Source organism: Antechinus flavipes, chromosome 1 (genome assembly GCF_016432865.1).
Source record: "Antechinus flavipes isolate AdamAnt ecotype Samford, QLD, Australia chromosome 1, AdamAnt_v2, whole genome shotgun sequence".
NCBI classification, from domain to species: domain Eukaryota; kingdom Metazoa; phylum Chordata; class Mammalia; order Dasyuromorphia; family Dasyuridae; genus Antechinus; species Antechinus flavipes.
In genome coordinates, this window is record NC_067398.1 from 379,355,577 (window position 1) to 379,378,359 (window position 22,783).

Genomic DNA, 22,783 nt, shown 5'->3' on the forward strand with positions numbered 1-22,783 from the left:
AAAAGACACCTTAGCAGCCATCTATCAGAGATAAAAACTAAGGCCTAGGGAGGTACAGTGACTTGTTCAAGCTAATGGGTAGGGAGTGCAGCTGAGAGCTCACATTTCTTTAGGAGGATTTTTAGAGTAAAGTTGTTTTCATCTAAAATAAAATAGGATTTAAGGGAAAAAGAGTTTCCTATTAGGTCCATCAACAAGGTTCATTGTAAGTAAGGATGTTGCTAAAGATCAGCCTGATAAAAGAATGTGCTGGAGCTAGTAGTAGTATTAGAGAACATCCTTATTTTACAATTGGGGAAGCTGAGGTATGGTCACCAGTATGATCAAGACTTAAATAAAGGTATCTTTACTTCCAGTCCAGGATACTCTCTAATTAGAGATGGCATGGCGGATAAAGAACTGTCATTGGACTTGGGAAGACCTGCCTCTATAGATACTATGTTACCTGAGGCAAGTGATTACCTCAGTGTCCTAGTTGAATCAACTCTTAAGACTACAGAGAAGGTACCTACTTGCATTGGTAAAAAGAAGAGGTCCAGCCTCTGACATGTGAGTAATTAGGGTTGTAGCTGGCTGTTCCTTGATTGAGGTCCTCAATCCTATGACAGGTCCCTTGCCTGCTTCTGACTTGGCATTCTCAGCTGGGCAGCTTCTCTTCCTTAATAACCAGCAAGAGGTCTAGATATTCTTCAGGAGTCATGGCTTTCTGTTTGACTTTAGCTTCTTCCAGGAGAATTAGTACATGGTATTTATTTATTCTAGGTCCGATTTGGGAAATTACTCCTCCTTGCATTTAAAAATCACGTCCTCTGTATTTTGTTGCTCACTGAAAATTTGGGGCCTTCATTATAAGATATGTAACTTGACTTGGAAAAATCAATACTGATATATGATTATACTCTGAGAATTAAAAGATCTCATAGAGCTATCTCATTAACTGCCTCATTTTAAAGGTCAGGAAACTGAAGCCCTGAGAAGTTTAAATGAACAGCTCAAGATGATAGGCATCAGGTTTTCCAATTTCAGAAAGTCCTCTTTCCACTCTACTATGTTGCTTCTGTATTGACAAAATATTTTCTTTTATGGGGTTAGAGGGGAAGAAAGAAAAAAAAAGAAAAAATTACATAATTAGCTATTTTAAATTTAAAAGGAAGAGCAGTTTTGTACAAAATAAAATTTTAGTTTCATGTGTAATCATAAACTACTGTTATGGAAATGCTTGTTTTATTCCATAAACCAAAAATAAAATCAAAATTAAAAATATGTATTTAAATACTTTTAGGGTCTTTAATTTCAGAAATTTGAGGATTCCATCCCCTGAAACAGTTCATAACTCCTCCCTGATATTTTGCAGGAATTGCTGGGGGCTGGGAGGGGAGGAAGGGGGGAGGAGGAGAGAATCACCCCTTGGTACCCAATCATATAATGATGGTCCTTATCTTTGAACTTATGGAGGCTGGTCTTTGGACAGTAGATACCAGTTATTGACAGCTCCAGTGGACAGGCTCACAATGGAGCCCTTCTTGAAGCCTCCAGCTTCATAGGACCTCTGAGAATTGGAGCTTGACTGACATGACCTTTGAAAACCAAAAGTCACTTTCACATTATAAGTCATTGGAATAATGGAACTTTAGGGGAGGTAAGAGTGTGTGGATTTATGAAAAACTATTAAGATTCCCCATATTGTTTTCTTGGCTGCTGCTTCCCTGACCTACCAGGTCCTAGCCTTATCACCTGAGACACCTATTCTTCAGATCCCTCTCAGTGTCTGGTTTTATCTCAAAGGAAAACATATTTTTTGTCTTTATTTTCCTGCATGATATAATCCTGTCCCTTTCTCTCTTTCCTGTCTCACCATGAGACTTAGCCTGAGCCAAAATATCTTTAACCAAGAGAAGTGTAATATTAGGCAATCCTTCCCCTCCTTCTGGGTCCAGTTGCAAGTCAGTGCCTCTTGGGCATCTCGGTAGCATTAGCGATTGTGTAAAAATAAGAAAATGAAAGCCATAAATCCTTTTTATTGCATCTATGTCTTGAACATTTGAGAGTCCAGTGGCCAAAGGGGAGTTCCTCTTGCTGAGTAATTAATAAATGTGGTCATCTCCACTGGGACCTCAGCAAGAAGGAAGGGAAACGCTGAGCGTGTGGTGAGAGGGGGTGGGGGAGAAAAAAACAACAAAATTCGAGGCTTTCTCCTGCTGGCTCTCAGTCAGGATGGTGGTGTTTGGAAAGTATAGCAAAAACCATTGCTTTTTCTTTTTTTCTTTTTTCTTCCTTTCTTCTTCTTCTTCTTCTTCTTTTTTTTTTTTTTGGCAGTAGATGGGAAAGAAGGTGAGTGAAAGAACAACTGTTCTAAAGAACAGTCATCGGTTTGACCTTTAGCAGTTAGGGCTGTGGGATGCTGGGTGTGGATGCGAGGGAGGAGTGGGGGATGGGCAAGGTAAATATTAGCTCTGTGGGTTTGAGAACTGAATTCTCCACAGCTTTCTATGAGATTGAGATAAACAGTGAAGGAGGGAGGAAGAAACTGAACCTTGGATGCTTCCCAGCAATCTTTTCCCTCCCTTGATGACTTAGCAGCCCACTCTGCACTATGATTTTTGCCAATTATCTCAGGCCCTCCATTTGACCCTCTTCCTCCTCACTCCTGACAAGAGTTTCCTTTTGGAGCCAGATTTGATTTGCTGTTATCACAAATCTCTTTTAGCAGGCGAGATCTACCTCTACAAAAACACCTGATACTTCTACTAGGGGACATCTTCTCCTCCTTCCTCCCCCCTCAATTTTGCAGTGATCCTAGAGTGTGATTCTGCCAGCTGTCTCCACAATATACAAATATATCTTTTTAACTGAAATATTTAACTTCAAAAAACATTTTTATTTACTTCATTAAATATTTCCCAAATATATTTTAAAATATATTTTGACATTCACCTTTTAAAATACTGAGTTTCAAATTCTTTTCCTCCCACTTATCTCTTCTCCACTCCTTGAAAAAAGCAAGCAATATAATAATGACTATATATATATAAAGTCATAGAAAACATGAAATATTCACATTTTAATATTTTCAATAAACATTATCATACACTTAGTTGTATGGATGCATGCCCTTAGTTGATGTGGCCTTTGAAAACCAAAAATCACTTCCACATTATAAGGCATTGGTCTAGGATTTTAGAGGAGGTAAGAATGTGTGGATTTATGAAAAACTATTTAAATGCTCTATGTTGTTTTCTTGGCTGCTGCTTCCTTGACCTGCCCAGGTTCCAGTTTTATCACCTGAGACACCTATTCTTTAGAATCCCTCTCAGTGAATGACATAGACTGTTGGTACAAATCTTGATGGGATTCCTGCATCATTCTCTAATCTGTCCTTCAGAAAGATGCCCTATCCCTCCTCTTCAAGCATGTCTAAACTTATCATTCCCCTATTCTATAGCTGTTAGCAATTTCCCTGTTGTTCTGATATAAAATAGAAGTTCTTCATATTTATGCCCCAACCTATTTTCTAGACCCATTTGATATTAGTTCCCTATACACATTCTTCATTCTAAACCCAAAGGATCTAACTACTATTCCCCAAACTTGTCACTCCCTCTCCAGTTTTCAAAGGCTGTTTCTCATGTCTGAATGTTCTCCCTTTCTACCCTGGCTTTTGACTCACCTCTTGTGCCTTTGGGAATAATTTCCTCATCTCCTTAAGTTGTTAGTGTTCTGTCCTACTACTTCTCATACATACATATACATATATATATATACACACACACACACACACACACACACACATATATATATATATATATAATCTTTTTACATGTTTACAATATTTTCTGTTTAAAAAAGGGTTATTAAACAAGGATCTTTAGATCTCCGAGGAGTCTATGAATAGAATTTAGGGGTTCCTGAATGTAAATTCCATGTGAGTAGGCTTTGTTTTTTAATTTTATCATTCTAGTCCTACCATGTAGCTTGATGCTTTGTACATAGTAGATGTTTAATAAATGCTTACTGGATTGGAAATATTGAAGTGTTTTGTTAAGCAAAAGGATAGCAAAACTTAGAAATGTAACTTCTGGTCTCAAATCAAAGTGGAGATGGTAATATGACATTTACACAGATAAAAATGTGATAATGTGTACTCCAGGGAAATTTGAGGAAGGGGAGATTATTTTAACTAGGTAGATCAGGGAAGACTTATTGAAAGAGCTGGGATCTTAGCTGAGCTTTAAAAGAAGAGGTGTTCATGTCATGGAGCTCTAAAGAATTCTGGAGATGAGACAGGATTGGAGGAATTTCTTTGAGAAAGTAGAGAGGGTGAAGGGGAGTAGAATGAAATAAGCTAGAAAGAAGTGGTATTGAACTTATTATTGCAAACTCTGGAGAGATAGTTGTTAAATTTTCAAGGTGAGCATTTATGCCTCTGAAACTGGCAAATGCCACAAATCAGCTTGATTTATTGTTTGGTTGTCTAGATTTAAGAAAATATTAATGATTCAGATTAAGCTTAAAAATATCTTGTGCCCATTTTTCTCCTGAGAGAGATAGTAGGCCATCATGAATTGCTTTTTGAGAAGGCTAATGGATGGTAGCCTGGTTTCATAGGAAGGGTTCAGAATGGTCCATATCTTAGTCCTTTGACTACTAGCATGCCTCTCTGAGCCTTGGTTTCCTTATCTTTATATAATTTAGTTAGAAAGGTGACTTCGAAAGTCCCTTCCATTCTCAGTCTATGGCTATATCATGTAGTAATATTTGTAGACTTGGAATATTTAGAAATTGTCTAAAGTATGAAATGGTAAGGAGAGAGACCAGAACTAGAGACACAGATGACAAGACTATTGTAACAGACCAGATAACTAGGGTGCTGGGAGTGCTGGTTAATAAAGAAGAGAAAGAGGAAAAGCTCAAATGTAGTACTGTAGCATTTCAGTAATATCAGAGGAAAGTCTGAAAAGAAATTACTGATGTCATGTTGCTATTCTTAATTTAGGAATGACTATTTTCAAGATTATTTTTAATGCTTATTGTGGGGATATTCTGGGAGGCCTTTAAGGATTTTGTTCAATTCAGCAATCATTTATTAATTATCTACTGTGTGCCGGCAATAGGGATACAAAGATAAAAGTGAGAATAGCTCTCAAGAAACTTTCTTTTTGGGGGCAAGATGCATATATACACAGGAGCAAAGAAACTCTGTCAGGAAGTATTTTTAAAGTGCTTACTCTGTATCAGGCACTATGCTAAGTGATTGGAATTAAAAGACCAGTAAAAGAGTTCCTCTTTTCAAAATTACAGTTGAATGGAGGAGATAACATTCAAACCTCTATGTATACACAAACAAGATATAGGGAACATAAATTAGAGATAATTTACTGGAAGACATTAGCATTAAGCAGACTGGGAAAGGCTTGTTACAGAAGATAGCATTTTAAGAAATTTAAGATTTGAAGAAATCCAGGAGACAAAGTTGGGAAGACAGAACCTCAGGGGTAATTTACAGTAATAAAGTTTGAGCTGGATGAAGATCTGACAAAGTTCACTTAGAAGGAGCAGTCTGACAGGTAGGAGGAGAACCAGAAGAAAACCCTGGAGAGAGAGGAAAGTATTCAGAAGATTGGCAGTGTCAGAGGCTGCAAAGGGGTCAAGAAAGGTGAAGATTGAGAAAAGGCCATTAGGTTTTGATGATTAAATGATCATTGGTAACTTTGGAGAGAGCTATTTCAGGCAAATGATGAAGTTAGAAGCTAGACCAAAGATTATTAAGAAAAATGGAGGCATCAGTTGTAAAAAAAAAAAAAAAAAGTGCAGACTTCTTTAGGAATTTAGCCAGAGAAGAATGATAGATAATTAGCAAAGGTGCCTGAAGCTAATCAGATTTTTTTAAAGATGGGATAGAGATAGACATATTTGTAAAAGTAGGGAAGCAGGTGGATATAGCTTGTTCTATTGGTCTTTATCTGCTCTTAATAAAAATATTAATTTGAAAATTTAGATTTTTTTTTAGTCTCCAAATCTAATCTCTGTTATGAAATATGTTTGATCCTGATTTCTTAAGCTTTCCATCAACCCAGTCTGAAGCCAGCACCCTAATTGAATAGAAAATTCATGAATAGAAAACTCATTCATGAGTCTTGTCCTACTTGAACCCTATTTGATTTTATCTTGGATTTGGGTTTTGTTTTGTTTTGAGCTTCTATATCTCCTTGGAATAATACATTCTAGTCATAGAAAAATTATTCAGATCTGGTCATCTCATCAAAAAGTGAAAAAGCTGAAGCCAAGAAAGGCCAAGTAAGTTGTCTAGCAGGATGATTGTGAGCAAAAGTAGTGCTTTGATCCATGAAGTACTCCACCCAGACTTGTTTCTTCTTGCTATCAGCTGATGGAGATGACTCTCTAAATCTAAAACTTCCTTCCCAGTTCCTCTTCTGGTCTGCTAAGCCTACTTGACACTTCATAAATTGATTACTTTCTTCTGTAGAATTGACTCTCCTTCATTCCTTTTTTTTTGGCTTGCCTGTGTAGTTTATATTATAATTCTTTCAAAAGCTCCTTTATTACATTTTTAACTGTAGTGTATTATTAAGTATTCATCAACACAGAAAAACAGGTCACTTCTACCAAAGGGAAAGCTGATCTTTAGCTACACTTTATCGCTTATTTTCTGACTTTACTAATGAATCCATCTGGTATAAAATAACATATCTCTTCTTCACTTCAACAGATTTCTATTTCTACAACAATTTTATTTTTCTTTTTCATCTCAGAAATAATTTGTCCTTCCTCTCCACTTATACTGTAGATTCCATACCTTATCAATTATTTGCTTCTATATTTATTTCATGTTACTTTACTAGTATCTTCAATTTATTGTCTCCTTCTCCTTTGTTTTCATATATATTCAAGTCTCCCTCATTTTGAAAAATCTTCTCTTTGATATAATAGCTCTCCTGTTTTTGCTCTCACTGCTAGATGGATTTCATGAACATTTATTTATTCTCTGCCCATTGTCTCTGTTTTCCTTCTTAATCCCCTGTTAGTAGTTTTGGACTCTTCTCTTGAAACCAGTCTTAGAGATCTCATTAATACAAAAGTTCTAAACTTCTTTTGTGTTACAATCATAATCAATTTGATGAAACTTAATGGACCATTTCTCAGACTATTTTGAAATGCATAATATAAAACACAATTACAAAAGAAACCAATTATATTGAAATATTTATCAAAATAGAGTGGTAGATCAATGGAATAGATCAGATACACAGTATATTGTACTAAATGACCATAGTAATGTAGTGTTTAATAAACCCAAAGATCTAAGCTTTTGGGACAAAAACTTATTTTTCAAAAACTGTTGGAAAAACTGTAAAGTGGTATGGCAGAAATTATCATTATTATTAGTTGTCAAGCCATTCCCCAATTGATGGGCATCTCACTCCTTTTCTAATTCTTTGCTAATGATATGGTACAAATTAGCTATAGATCAACATCTCATACTGTATACCAAGTAACGTCAAAATGGATACATGATTTATACATACAGGCTGATACCATAAAAAAATTAGGGAAAGAATGGAATCTCGTGTGTGTGTGTGTGTGTGTGTGTGTGTGTGTGTGTGTGTGTATACACATATATACATACATACACACATATGTATGTATACATACATATTTATAAGGGAAGAATTTAGAACCAAACTGTGAAGTATAAAATGCATAATTTTGATTATATTAAATTTAAAAGATTTTGCACAAACAAAACTTATGCAAACAAAATTAGAAAGGAAAGCAGAGAAATAGGGAAAAAAGTTTCTTTTACAATAGCTATCTTTGAAAAAGGCCTCATTTCTCAAATACATAAGAGAACTGAGTCAAATTTATAAGAATACAAATTAATCCCCAGTTGATAAATGAACAAAGGATATGAACAGGTACTTTTTGGACAAAGAAATCCATAACCATGAAAAAATGTTAATTGGAGGAATGCCAATTAAAATAATTCTGAGATACCACCTCATACTTGTCAGATTGGCTAATGTGATAGAAAAGGAAAATGATGAATGTTGGAGGGGATATGGAAAACTAAGGCACTAATACACTGATACAAGCATTCTGGAGAGACAGCAATTTGAAACTGCCCAAAGGGCCATAAAATTATGCATACCCAGCAATACCATTACTAGGTCAGTATCCTAAAGAGATTAAAAAAGAAGAAGAGGAAAAGGACCTATTAGTATACCTTTTTTTTTTTTCATGATGACTAAGAATTGGAAATGGGAGGGGTGTCCATCAACTGGGGGAAGACTGAATAAGTTGTAGTAAAAGATTGCAATGGAATATTATTGTGCTATAAGAAATAATGGGCAGGATGATTTCAGAAAAACCTGAAAGTACTCACATAAATTGATATAGAAAGAAGTGAGCAGAACTGGGAGAATATTATACAGAACAACAGCAGTATTGTACAGTGAACAACTGTGAATGACTTGGCTATTCTCGGCCACACGGTGATCCAAAACAGTTCCAAAGGACTAGTGATAAAAATGCTATCCACCTACAGTTCAAGCATACTATTTTTCACTTTTCTTTTTAGTTTGAATTTTCTTCCACAAAATGACTAATATGGAAATATGTTTTACATGGTGGCCTGTGTATAACCTAAATTAGATTGCTTACTATCCTAGGCAAGAGTGATGGAGAGAAAGGGATAGATTTTAGAACTCAAAAAAAAAAAAAAAAAAAAACCCAAATGATAAAAAAAATTGGTTTTACATGTAATTGTAAAAGAGTGAGAGAAGAAATACAGTCTGCAAAATTTATTCATTCATTTATTTTAATATAATAGTATTTTTTCCCCAAATACCTGATAAGAAAAATTTTTAGTGCGCAATTTTATAAGATTCTGAGTTCAAAAGTTTTTTCCCTCCTTTCTTCAGAAGATGGTGGACAGTTGGATTTCATTTATACATGTGCTATCAGAGAGTAAGTAATATACACTTTAGTGTTAATCATAGTTATGAAAGAAGAAACAGATCAAAAGGAAACAAAAAAATGAGAAGGAATAAAGTAAGTGGGAAAAAACATGCTTCGATCTGTTCTTTATCTGGTTATGTATAGCATTTTGTTCCATAAATCCTTTGTATTTGTGATGGATCATCGTGTTGCAGAGAAAAGCTGAATCAGTCATAGTTGATCATCACATCAGTGTTGCTGATATTGTGTATAATGCTTTCCTTATTCTGTTCATTTCACTTTGCATCAGTTCCTATAAGTCTTTCCTGTTCTGTTCATCGTTTCTTATTGCACAGTAGTATTCTTTTATGTTCAGATACCAGAGCTTTTTCAACCATTCCCCAATTAATGGCTATCCTCTCAATTTCCAGATTTTTGCTATTTTAAACATTTTTAAAAACAAGTTCACAGATCCCAAATTAAGATTCTCTGTACTGATGGAACCCTTTTGGCCAAAGACAAAGGTCTTTCTAAGGCTTCTTTTTACTTGATTTATTAGCAGCTTTCGACTCTGTAGGGTGCCTTTTCCTTTTTCAAATTCTCCTTCCTTGCTTTTTCCTGACATTTTTTGCTTCTCTTCCTTCTGAAGTCACTGTTTCTCTTACCTTTGTCCATTCCTTTCCTTCTGTATCCTTGCTGTGGAGTTTCTCAAAAATTCAGATCCTGTAATTTTCTCAGTATTCTCCCCTATTGTGAGCTAAGCCAGTTTTACCACATAATTATCATCTCTATTCTAATGATTTTCAAATCAGGTAATTATCTTTAGCACTGGTATTTCACTAAAGTCCCAGTATCATATCTCCTAGTTGCTTATATGGCCTCTTCCATCACCTTAAATTCACATTTTTGTGCTTCTGGCTACTTCCAGAGATGACTTCTCCCAAATTTGCTCTTTCCAGCACTGTACCACCATTCTTATAGAGAGTAGGTTCAGAACTATAACGATCTTTAACTCTTCTTTCTGTTAATCCACTAAGTCAGGATGTCTTAGCCTTCTTTTGTGTGTCATGGACCTCTTTAGCAGGGTAATAAACTTTTTAAATAATTGAAGGAAATACAAAATTTCAGTTAGAGGTTAATGAAAATAAAGATGTATTTTTCTTATCTAGTTTCATGGATTCCTCCTAAAATCTGTGGACCTCAATTTAAGAACCCCAGCTTTAGAGCCATTTAGCCAACAAGTGCTGACAATTATTCCTTCTAAATTCCTTCTAAATAATTATCCCTTTTTTCATTTCCACTGCCATCATCCTAATCCTGGCCCTCATTACTTCACATCTAGAGTTTTGCAACAGCCTGCTAATTTCCCTGACACTATTCTTTCCCTTCAGTAGAGCCCAAATGTAATTGTCAGACTAATTTTAGAAAACCAGCTTATGTCTTTCCTTTGCTCAGAAATCTCTAGTTCCCTTCTGCCAACAGCACAAAGTCCAGATTCCTCGGGTTGACATCCAAGACTCCACAATCTAACTTCATGCTGTCCATTCAGCCTTTTCTCAATGCTTAGCTTCTTTTTTTTTTTTTTTCTGTCTAGAGTGATCATCTGGAAATATTAGTCAATCTTAGGCTCTGCAGTTTTGAGTCCTGAGGGCTGAAGCAATCACATTCAGGCAATCTGTGTCACTCATGATGAAACCAGGTGGTGAGACAAAGGCATAGGTATGTAATTTGAATAATCCAAGGCAATTCCCAGAGTAGTCAGGAGCAGAAGGGAAATTTGCAGTGATTTGGTAGTCTTTTGTATAACATCCAAGAAAGTTCCATCCTTGATGTGCAGCTGCGCTGACAGTTGCTTGAGGACTTCTGCTCCTTCTTGGCTAGAAACCCTGCCAATTTGGGCTTGCCCTGCTTCTTTAGCTCCCATGGCACAGGTTAGTGAAAATAACACTGTATTTGAAGGTAGAAGACCTGGATTCAAATTCCCACTTTGTCTTCTAATATTCAGGTTATCTCAGGCAAGTCATTTAACTCCCTGCATTTTCTTTTCTTTATCTGTAACATTTTTATCTAACAAGCATTTGTTAAGAGGTTAGTATATACCAGGTACCATGTTAGATGCCCAGATTACAAAGACAAAAGCAAAGTCACCCCTTTCCTCACAAACATTAGATTGATTGTAAACTCCTTGAAGGCAAGAGACCATCTTTTGCTTCCTTGTATCCTCAGTGCTTGGCACAGTGCCTGCCACATAGCACATAGTACAGACTTAATAAATATTTATTGGATGAACCAAATGAAAGTAGCTTATATTCTACAGTTTGAGAGATGGTCAGTTCTTCTTTTCAACTCCTGTTACACTTTTGGTCCCATTTTATGATTTAATTATGATTATTAGCTCCTTGTCATTTACCTCTTTCATACTTCTTAGTCTTATCTCTTTAACAAGATTATAACTTCAGGAAGACAAAATCCATTGAAGGATCTAGCACCATCTTGGGTATATGTAAGATGCTCAAAAAAAAATAGATTGAATATTAATATCAGGAAACTTTCACAGTGTTTCACTTATCTTTCTTTGGTAATTTCTCCAGTTTCCAAATGAATTCCTCCTTGCCTATGACAGTAAGGTTGCAGACTCTCCTGAATTTGCCAAAAGTTTCCTGTAATCATTGGTGAGGCCCTTGACTCACAGGCAGAGATATTTTCCTCCCAGGATACCAGACAGTGACCGCCCATCCAGCTGCCACTCCGGCATGATTGCCTAGAGGAGTGGCTTGGAGTGAATGCATAGTCACTTGGCTGGCTCACAGCACAGGAGTGGTACCACCACCACCTACCAGTAAAGTCTGGTTAGCCTGCATGGCCATCTCAGTAGCTGCATTCATGAGCTCCAAGGAGGAGACTCCTTTTCTCATAATTTCCAGAGCTTCCCATTATTGTGTTAGTAATAGCAGTGATCACAAAAATTATGAAAGTAGTCAGAATACCTTACATGTGAATTTGATTTTACAGTTTCCAAGTGTACATACATTATGTATCATTTAATCCTCACCCCTGTGAAGTAATAACGCCAAAGTTAGTAAGTAATTACTATCCTCACTTCACTGATGAAGAAAGTGAATTTTGAGAAGTGAAGTGGCTTCTGAGAGATTATGGAGAATAAGTTTCAGAAGGAACACTACAACTGTGGTCTTATGCTTCCTACTTTAGTATTATTTCCAATGTTCCCCCTGCTGCCAAAAGCACCCTGACCAAAAGGTCAGGCCAAGCAAAGAAGCATTTGTGCCTGGTGTATGCAGTTTTATTGTGTTTCTTTTCCTTTCTTCGTGATGCTTTTGTGCATTGGACCCCAACTTCACCTACCCTTTAATCAGGAAAACTTCCTCATGAGCTCTTTATTACTTGTTGGTGTGGCACCCTAAGAATGCACAGCCTAACCTCCTTTCTGGAAGAATCTGTTAGATGGTAGCACCTCGAAAATAATTCGGGTTTTTATGAAAGTTTCTAAGAACAAAGAACTTTTTATGCCCTCCTTAGACCTTACATTTTACAAGGGAGATGGTGATTAAAAAAAAAAAAAAACAAACTTATGTTAAAACATAATGAACATGAAAGATATAAAGAACCAGTGATGATAGCATCTTGTGAAAGTACTGTCTGTCCTTAGCAGTATTGTACATCATAATAATATCTCATATTTATTGAGTACCTTCAAGTTTAAAAAGAACTTTAAATGTTTTCATGTGATTTTTACAACAGCTCTGGTGGATGCTATTATTAATCCCATTTTACAGATGATGAAACTGAGGCTAAGAGAAGTTAAGTGACTTGCTCAGGTTCACACAAATCAAATTTGTCTGAAATGGTATTTGAATTCGGGTGTTTCTAATTCCAAATCTAGCCCTCATCAAGTTCACTGTGCTGCCTTTTACATATACAGACATGGTACTTCTCAGTCAGAAATCAGTCTGGCCTAGTCTTGGCATTTAGATCTATCTCCAATGGTTGCCCATTATAATTTGACTGACTTAATCACATACTGCCCACAGAACAATGAGTCCATTTCTTCATTCTAGTAACACAAGGCCCTGAATAGGTGAATTGTGAGGACATATACCAATTCGAACAACTGGATAATGAAGCATAATGACCCAGAGTTGTGGTTCATGCTATTCTTTGTTTATTCCAGCTATGGAGAACAGTAATATTTTCATTCAGTAACTACCTAGCCTGCTGATTCTTAGAGTACTGCCTTTAAAAGAAGGGGAAGCATTCACTCTAAAACTCAGCACCTCTGTGATTGTAGCTGCTTCTCTTTCTTTGTCCTTTGGCTGGTGTGTTTTCACTTTGCATTCTGGCATATTTAACAGCTCCTTTCTTTACTTATTCTTATATGGATTCAGTCAATCAACAGTAATAATACTATTATTACAACCACACCAACAGCAGGGACAGCTGTGTGGAGTTTGTGAGTGAGGTACCAAGAAGGAACATAAATACTCAAAGGACCACAAGTCAGTATATTACACACAGGCGTGAAAGAATATGGCTCCCCATCCCTTCCACAGACAAGGACTGGTAGTGATGTGGGTATAGAATGGTGATGCACATTCCAGCTGAGAGCACAGAACGCTGATGTTCTGCCCTCATAGCTGCTTATTCTGGTTGGGCTTAAGAATTAAGTGGGAGGGAGACCTTAGGGGTAGTCAGAAGGTAGCCCAGACTGCAATCTCATACCCCTTCCTTCAATCAGAAGAACATTGTGATTAGGATAATTTAATAACATTGTGTACATGGATTAGATAGTTTGCTAAGTCAATTATGGTAAGAAAAACATTGAATTTTTTGTCTAAATGAAGCTGAGGAAGCCCTCTGGTATAGAGTGTGTGGGAACTTCATGGTACATAGACAAGTTAATGAGGGATCAAACATGGAATAATTTCTATCGGCTAGGCCTTAGAAATAGGCAGTCTTCAGGCTAGCATTTATACAGTGATTTAAGGTTTGCCAAGCATCTAGATTATGTATCAAGTATAGTACCACAGATAGAAAAGTCTCAGCCATCACAAAGTTTATATTCCTCTAAAGATGGTATGAATTTGATTTCTGTAAAATACCTAATTACGTATAATTTTGATTATTGCTTTTCAAAGTTCTGTAAATCTGTACTGGGGATGCAGTTTTGTTATTTGGGTTTCTGATGATTTTTAAAAACAGCTTTTGAATAAGCATTCCACCTTTAGATTAAGATAATACATTTAAAACAGCAGATTTTAAAAAGAATATCACAGTTTGTTAGATCTTTTATCATGTCTTTTATTCTAAGAGAAAAAATATCTAAATGACAGAATGTTTATTTTAATAATGTGATTCTATTGCTGTGGATTCTCTGGTACTCTGTCTCCTGAGATAGCCCTGTCCAGGCTAGCTGGGTAGGAAGCACTGTCAGGGGAATGAAGTGGGAAAGCTAGCCTTCTCTCTTGCTTTCCCTGAAGACTCTTGGGCAATCCCAACTCCATCCATCGACTTTGGGACTTTTGGGTCATCATCAACTACAGTCTTTCTGGTGAGATAGAGGACCACTAACTTTTAATCTCTACATCCTGCTACAGCATCCTGAAGTCCTCTGGGTCTTATCATCTGTGTTGCTGCTCTGCCTTCCAGACTTCTGATACTAATCTCACTTGCTGGAATGTTTTAGGGATCCCCAGGCCTTTCCCTCTATCCTGCTCCTATAACCTTAAGCCTTTTGAGCCTTTCCATCCATCTACCCTAATTACATTTTGAGTTCCTTGAGATCAAGTTCTAATTTTTGTTGTTTTTTTTTTTTTTATCTTTTTAAATATCCAGTTTAGCAGAGTACTTAATAAATGCTTTTCTGTTAATTCAGTTATTCAATCTATAGCCATTCTTCTACCACTTAGTAGATCTCATATAACTTTTGTGGATTAAAAAAAGTCATTTTCCTGAGGTCAAACTGATTGTGAATCTCTCAGAACTTTGTTAGACAGATGTTATCATAGGGTACATTACTGGTTCTATATTGGAAACCTTTTCAGCTTAGAATGAATCTGAGCATAGATTCTGGTGATATGACCTTCTATTCAACAATCATTTAATAAATATTATAATTGCCAGGTACTAAGATACAAAGACAAAAATGAAAGCGCTGCTTTTGAAAGGTTTATATTTGGTGATAAAACACATATGTACAAAATTAAATAACTATCACATAGATAAAGTAATTTCCAGGAGATGGGAGTGGGGGTGGGGTAGAAGGCACATGTCTAATATTATGGGCAGTTTATTTTTTTTTCATTATAGCTTTTTTATTTACAAGACCTACATGGGTAGTTTTTCAGCATTGACAATTGCAAGACCTTTTGTTCCAACTTTCCCCTGCCTTCCCCTCACCCCTTCCCCCAAATAGCAGGTTGACCAATACATGTTAAATATGTTGAAGTATAAGTTAAATATAATATATGTATACATGTCCAAACAGTTATTTTGCTGTACAAAAAGAATTGGACTTTGAAATAGTGTACAATTAGCCTGTGAAGAAAATTAAAAGTGCAGGCGGACAAAAATAGAGGCATTGGGAATTCTATGTAGTGGTTCATGGTCATTTCTAAGGGAAGGGGGAAGGGAGGGATAAAAAACTTGGAACATGAGGTTTTGCAAGGGTGAATGTTGAAAACTATGCATATATTTTGAAAATAAAAAGCTAAAAAAATGGTTTCAAATATGATAGAGAGTAAAATGTAATAGAAACATGGAAAAATAGGTCTGCCAGAGAGGGATATGAGGAAATGATATCCAGGAAGGGACAAGTCTGCCTCCGCATTTATAATGTGGATTTAATTTTTAATCTCTGAGCAAGCAGTAGAAGGGAGTGGAGTATGTAATTATTCAATAAGCAAGTATTTATTAAAGACTTACTATACCAAACACTGTGCTGAGCTCAGGTAGTTATTTTCTGGTCTTGCCTGGTGGCCAAGGCAAAGGTCAGTGTAGTTCTGGGACCTGACTGGTTATAGAATGGTGAGGAATAATTGAGGTATTCAGGGTTCTATTACCAGCCTAATTAATCCTGCCCTTCATGATTGAGTGTATAATTTACTCCAGGGCTTAGGAGGTGGCCACTTTGAAGAACAAGAGATGAGTTCCTCCATCCTCGCCCATCCCCTAGGGAGAAGACAAAATATTTTTGTTAAATCCATGTTTGGATGATCTATGTCTGGTATGCATTTTCCATGTCACTGTTAAAAGCTATCTGTGAACTACCTGGTAATGTCTAAGCATTGGGGGCCATCTGCAGAGCAGAGGGTCTCCAGTTAGGAGCAGAATCGCGTCATCTCGCCTTCACCACTGAACATGTCAACAGGACAGCGACTTCCTCAGTGCTCCCAAGTTTGGGAGTGCTACCCTGGGAGTGTTTTTGCCTGCATACTCAGCACAGGTGCAGACTGAAAGATGCCTGATCACCCAGGGTAGCTTGTTTACTAGCTGTTCCTAATATGCTCGGGTGACACTGCTCAGTTGCCACAGCAACCAGCTGCTGCTCCAGGCTATTTCCTCAACTGCCTCTTTCCCTTCTGCCTCTGCAAGGTTTCATTTGCATTTCCCAACCTCCTCTTCACCTCTCTGACCCTAGCCCAACTTCACATGCTGACGACTTTGGGAGAGGTTCATCTTTTTTTCTTTTTTAAACTTAGTAAGCATTTGGAATCATCAAGCATTGGTTTTTCCAGTTTGCTCACTGGCAGACAGCTTCCACTGTGGAAGCAGCATGGTGCTGTCAGAAGGTTATTGAATCTGGAGTCCGAGGAGCTGGGTTCAGGTCTTCCCACTTATGTTGGGTACCAATGGAAGTCATTTAATCTCTTTTTACTCACTTATGAAATGAGGGGGTTGGTCTAGATGGTTTTTAAGGTCCCTTCTAACTCCAAACCTGTAATTCCTTCTGCCTATGGACTACTCTGCCCAATACCACCAGGATTTTCTCCCTTTCCCTTTTCTGTATTTGTGGGTTAAGTTTGGGGGCCTTATCCAAAAGACACTTACTATAAAGTGTAATTGTTATTATTCTGTTTCCAGGGTGTCAGCATGGAGACTGTGAGTGAGAATAAGGTAGTGACCCCTGACTTTAGCACAGGACCTGTGGAAGCCACTCCCAAGCCTTTACCATTTAAGGATCCCAACTTTGTGGTAAGTGTCAGTTGTTTAATTTTTAAGATATTTTAGAGATTCATTGAAATGGATATTTAAGTAGAACTGTGATTTCCTTGAAGGTTTTTATAATAAACATATGTTGCATATTTTAGTTGTAGATAAGGAAAAAGTGTTTTCTATTTTATAATGATCCAAAGTTACTTCATTGGAAAATAAATGTTAATTTGACAAGAAGTTTGTGAATATCTTATGGGAAATTATCATAGAAACCCTTGCCAAAAATTAATACTCACTGGAGGATAGTTTTAAGGATTCCAATTAAGTTGAATCTGAAATCATAGTTCGTTAAAAGTCTTAAATTTTTTTTTTTTGTTTTGTTTTTTACATCACCAGAATCCTTCCAGTAGACCTCTGCTCTCCACCCAGAGAGTCATCTTATATAACTAGTAAATTTTAAGGTGGGAAAAAAAAATCAGAAAAACTGATCAATACAGAAAAAAAAATCTAAAAATATATGCAACATAGCTCATTTGTGTATCTCTTTAAAGAAGTGAAATAGAAAGGTGTATCACATCTAATGGTGTCCACAGTTTTACAGTTTTGGTTTTTAATAATATGAGAATCCTCAGCCTATCAGTCATGTGTCAAATGTCAATAAGCATTTAGTGCCAGGAGAAAAAGAAAACATCCCTTGCCTTTAAGGAGCTTACGTTCTAAGGTATACATAGGCATTAGCTGCTTATAGTATTTTTCTTTTTTCTGTTAAAATAGAGGATTTTCCACAGATATCAAAGGAAAAATACATCTCAAATTTTATGATTTTTCATTATCTTAATAATGCCTCAGATTTAGTGAACTATTTATTCAAGCTTAGAAACAAAGAAACACTCTGCTGATTTGTATAGGAAGTCTTGTTAAAAAGAATGTCTTTTGTCATTAAATATTTAGCATATAACAAATTTGCCAGTAACAGTAGTAATTTGATTGGGTAGGGCAAGAGTTTTTGATAGTGCCTGAGCAACTATGCTTTGTATTTATGCTTATATTTGTCCCTTCTCTTGTTACTATCCTTGTGTATAATATAATATGTGCTTAATAACAATTGAAAGGTTTTGAAAATATGTTGAGCTTTTGGAGGTTTGAGGACATCAAAAGTCTTTTCTGAGTCAGATCCCAGGATAGGATGGAGCAGGATAAAGTGAGCGGAGCAGAGTCTTAGGCAATCATCATGGTGAAATTGACTAGTGAAGGCAGGAAACAGACTTTAATCAAGTAAGCTCTTGGGTATCTTAGGTGAGAGATCTTTGATAGTTCAGTGTAGAAAAAACAGAGGTGTCAGGTTTGGAAAGTTATCCTGATGGAAAGATGTTGGAAATAGAGAAGTGCTTGGTGTCTATTGAGTCTCAACTAGGTTGGAACAATGTTATTTTTCAAATCCTGCTTTTTTTGAGCACTTTAGACTGATACTAAGGGAATATACTCCATGTAAATTCCACATTATAATTATGATTATTTTTCCTCCCAATTACTGCAGTCTTTGCCTCTGCTTCAGAGTGTTATCCTGTCATCTTACATCCTCAGTCTGGCTGATGGACCTGGTCTCCATGACAAACTTTCTGTAACTTCCATCTGGAAGTCTTATTTCCATCTTTCCTTCACTTATCTCTCTATGTTTATTGCTCACCAATTTAATGTTTATATCCCTCTAACAACTTTTCCTAAATATTGTTGGGATCAAAAAGGTAGAAAGATTTAGGTAAAAGAGCAGTGTACTTGAACTCAGAAGAACTTAGCTGTTTTTAATGCCTCTGTTACTGGAATAGTCACCAACAACTTCAGTTCTTCTGTGACTTTGATTTCCCAGTAGAATATAAGCTCTATGTGAATAGAAACAGTTTCAGTTTTGTTTTTATGTCTCTAGTGCTAGGCACAGTGCCTACTGATGCTTAATAAATATTAGTTGTTAAATTGATTCTATGCTTTGTGATCTTATAGCATTGTGAAGAGATTGTCGGTGTTTAAAAGTAAAGGCTTTTGCAACAGGGAAGCACTTGGGATCATTGAAAGGGTTTTGCAGGTTCCTAGATTCAATCTCCTTTTCATATCTAGGCTCAGCTTATTGTCCATATGACATGTTTGGCCAAGATATATGTGTACTGTTGAACTAGCTGAATGTACTATCTGTCCACCCACATGTAATAAACTGGATAATATGAGGGGAAAGTAGAACAATTTTATTAAATATATTGACAGAAACTTGAGAATGTATTATACAGGGTTTTCCATTTAATAGAATTCCATATATCCTCATCAGTAAAGCAGCATGGGCTGGGGCTTGGAAGCGGACTCATTTTTATAGCACTGAAGGTTACAATGATATTCCTTGAAATAGGATTTTACCCATAGCTGGAAATCATGTATACAGCAATCACTTTGTCAGCCTTGAAGATGGAAGTTCTGCCTTAGCTCAGTTGGTTAGTTCATGGGGCTGGTGACAACTGATGTTCATTTCCCATATGTGGCAGTTGGCTTGGCTCTGTTTCATTGCCTGAAACTACAGCTGCAATCAGGAATCTGTGCTTTTGGTCAAAACAGGGACCAGGCAAAAGACTGTTAATTAGGATCAGTATAAATTCATTCCCACTAGTGGAAAAACAACTTTAAATATCTACACATTGCATTGATTAGGTCAGGTGCTGTATGCTTGTGTGTGAACAGAGGCCCACTAGTAAGTGAGAATTTTGGTAAAACCAATCACACTAGGAAGATGGCAGCAACAACAACAAATCGTTAAGCATCTGTTATGTGCAAAGCATTATGATAGGCACAGGAAGACTCTCCAGATGACTTAAATCTTTTATCGATGCTTCAGCTCCCAACAACATGCACTTTGTTCTGGCAGCAACACAGACCTGTTAGCACCTGTGTCTACAATGACAAGAACTTCTAAAGTCAAAGACTGAGTAGACAGCCTCTATTTTAGGGTCATTAATTACAAATTGATTTGGCTCTTATTGGCCTCTACTAGACCCCATTTAACTGTCTCAATTTCTCAACCTACATATTTGGTTTCTACCTATTTTATGCTCACCTTGAACCCTGTATTCTGACCCCTGCCTATATAGACAAATTCTGCTTCTTCTTGTGCCATACTATGTAGTCAGGAGTTCTGAATGCTAACTGACCTATCTATTTAACCTGTGTATCTAGCCTATTTGACCTCAGCTTGAGCTTTTGGATTCTTGGTATCTGGGTGCCCTCTTTTTTACCAGCTTCTATCTTGACTTGGCCCCTCTTACTTGCATGCTTTGCCATCGATGCTGCCATGCTTTAATCTATCTTGTTTTGGCCTCCTTTGGTTTGCTCTATCTCTCATGCTTTTGTTCTAGATATGCAGAAACCATGACAGAGAATTTTTCAAAACTTTTTCTTACAATGTGGTCATTGTTGTTTGCTTTAACTTTTTGTTGTGAGTATATAACTTATTTTAGCTTATAGGACTCTAAGGTCTCAAGAATATCCACGTCAGATTTATTATTTATCCCTTTCTAAGAAAAGGGTTTTGCTTTGTATGGCTAAGCTAGTAAATTTTTGAAGTCAAACAAAAACTTCTCTTTTCTGTGCCCAAAAAAGTAGAAGATTTAGGATAGGGGCAGATAGAGAAAATGGACGATCTTTTACAAATCTTTGTGAGGGCTGGGGTTGAAGAAAGGAAATATGTGCAGTGAAAAATGTGTGTCAAAAAGCTATGCCTCTTAGTCATTCCTAAATTAGGAAGAATATTACCCATGCTGGTGTTTAATTTATTTTATAGTTTAGACAGTCCATGTTAAAAAAAGAGAAAAAAAGTCTACTGCTTAGGTATATCTTTATCTGCAATAATAATATAGTAAAAGTCCTGTTATCTGGCCAGTTGATAAAGGGAAAGGCTGAAGAGAATGGTATCTTGGACATCCTCCCCAGGAGGAATCATCATTCAGGCAACCAAGAGATGTTACTCCTCTCCAGAATAGGGAGAGGAAGATTGAAGTGGAGGGCAACAGGGGGCCCAGGAAAAGCCAATCACTGCAGCAGAGGATCAAGAGAGGAAATTTGGAGGAAAAGCAGACAAGGAAAAGAAACAATAAAAAAAACTAAGCTTCAGAGCAGCACTTGGAACAAGTGAACTAGAACAAAGTCAAAAGATGCTGTGACCCATAAGCTTTTTCTCTATGCTGACCTTTTAAGTAGAAGAGGGCCTTGTCATAATAGAAATTATCATATAGGATTGCATGAAATGCAAATTAAATAATGACCCTTGGGACAAATCAACAAGTTTCTGTTAATCAGAATTTTAAGTGACCCATTATTTGTTTCTCCAATATGTGAGATAACAAGTTAGTGGAGGATTTTGTATGGAGATCCTAATTTATTATCACTGCCTTGCCCTCCTTGAAATAGTTAGTTAGCAAGATAATTTTTTGCATAAATTTTAAAAAGAAATTATTGCTTATATTTTTTAATGACCCTACAGATGTTTCCCACTGAATGCCAAAACAAATCCCCTGGAAACAGTTCTGCAAAATTGCTTAATAAGTGCTGTTGTGCATGTTTGATGGTTCTTGTCACTTTTTACTTTTGCAGTTTATGGATTGTTAAAAGAAAAAAATCTGTGCTTTAACATTAATAGTTGAGGCAATGTGGAGTGGTAGATAGTGATATACTTGAAGTCAGGAAGATCTGAATTCAGATCCTGCCTGTGACACTTATTAGATGTATGATAATGGTAAAATCACTTAAACTCTCAATCCCGCTCCTAAACTCGGAGGCTTTTTTGTTGTTGTTTTTAACAAGGTTGCCTTGCAATATTGTTGTTGTCTTAAACAGGGTTGCTGCAAAATCATATGAGATACTGCATACAGTCTGCTTTATAAATTTTAAAACCCTATAGATTAACATTATATTAGATGACAGTGCTTTAGTTTGTTGAGCCATTTCTCAATCAATTGGAGGCATTTATTGAGTACCTACTAAATGTTGGGCATGGGGGATCCAACAACAAAAGTGAAACAAGCCTGGCTTTCAGGAAAGAGACAGTGCACGTCCATATAAGTATTTACAAGACATACAACTCACATATAAGGCAAACTAGGAGATGAAGATACTAGCAGCTGGGGAACGAGGAAAAGCTTGCCACAGTAGATGGCACTTGGAGCCAAGTTGTAAAGAAAGCCAGGGATTCTGAGAGGAAAAGGGAAGGAGAAAGCATTCCAAATGTGGAGGACAAGTAGTGGTGCAGTAAGGAGAGCAGGAGAAAACTGGAAGGGTTGAGATCCTTCCTGAATGAAGAGGAATTGGCCTTGCTGGAAAGGACTATGTCTTCAACTGGTGATGGGCATAAAGGAAGAAATAGTATGAATGCAAAGAATAGTGCTATGAGTGGGAGGGAAGAAGCAGCTCTTGGAGAATACTCCATTTCCTTCGAAATATATGAGGTGGGGTCCTTAGCTGAAAGGCCTGAGTTATGAGCTGTGGGAAGTTTAAGGAAAGAAGAGAAGTTTGGAACCAGTTGTTGTGGTAGTTGGGATAGACAATTGTTAAGAGTAGAATAAAATAATTGCCTTAACTAATCATTAGGCACATATTTTGTTCCAGCTTGTGTCATTTTTATATGCGT

General features: G+C 36.7%; 1 protein-coding gene across 1 annotated transcript in view; it reads left to right on the forward strand.

Moving 5' to 3' along the window:
- INO80C (INO80 complex subunit C) overlaps window positions 1-22,783 on the forward strand; it is a 58,866-nt gene that overhangs the window by 29,153 nt on the left and 6,930 nt on the right. Inside the window, exon 2 of the mRNA XM_051969769.1 lies at window positions 17,053-17,163. Coding sequence (XP_051825729.1) covers window positions 17,053-17,163 — 111 coding nt within the window. The remainder of the gene's footprint in view (window positions 1-17,052; window positions 17,164-22,783) is intronic.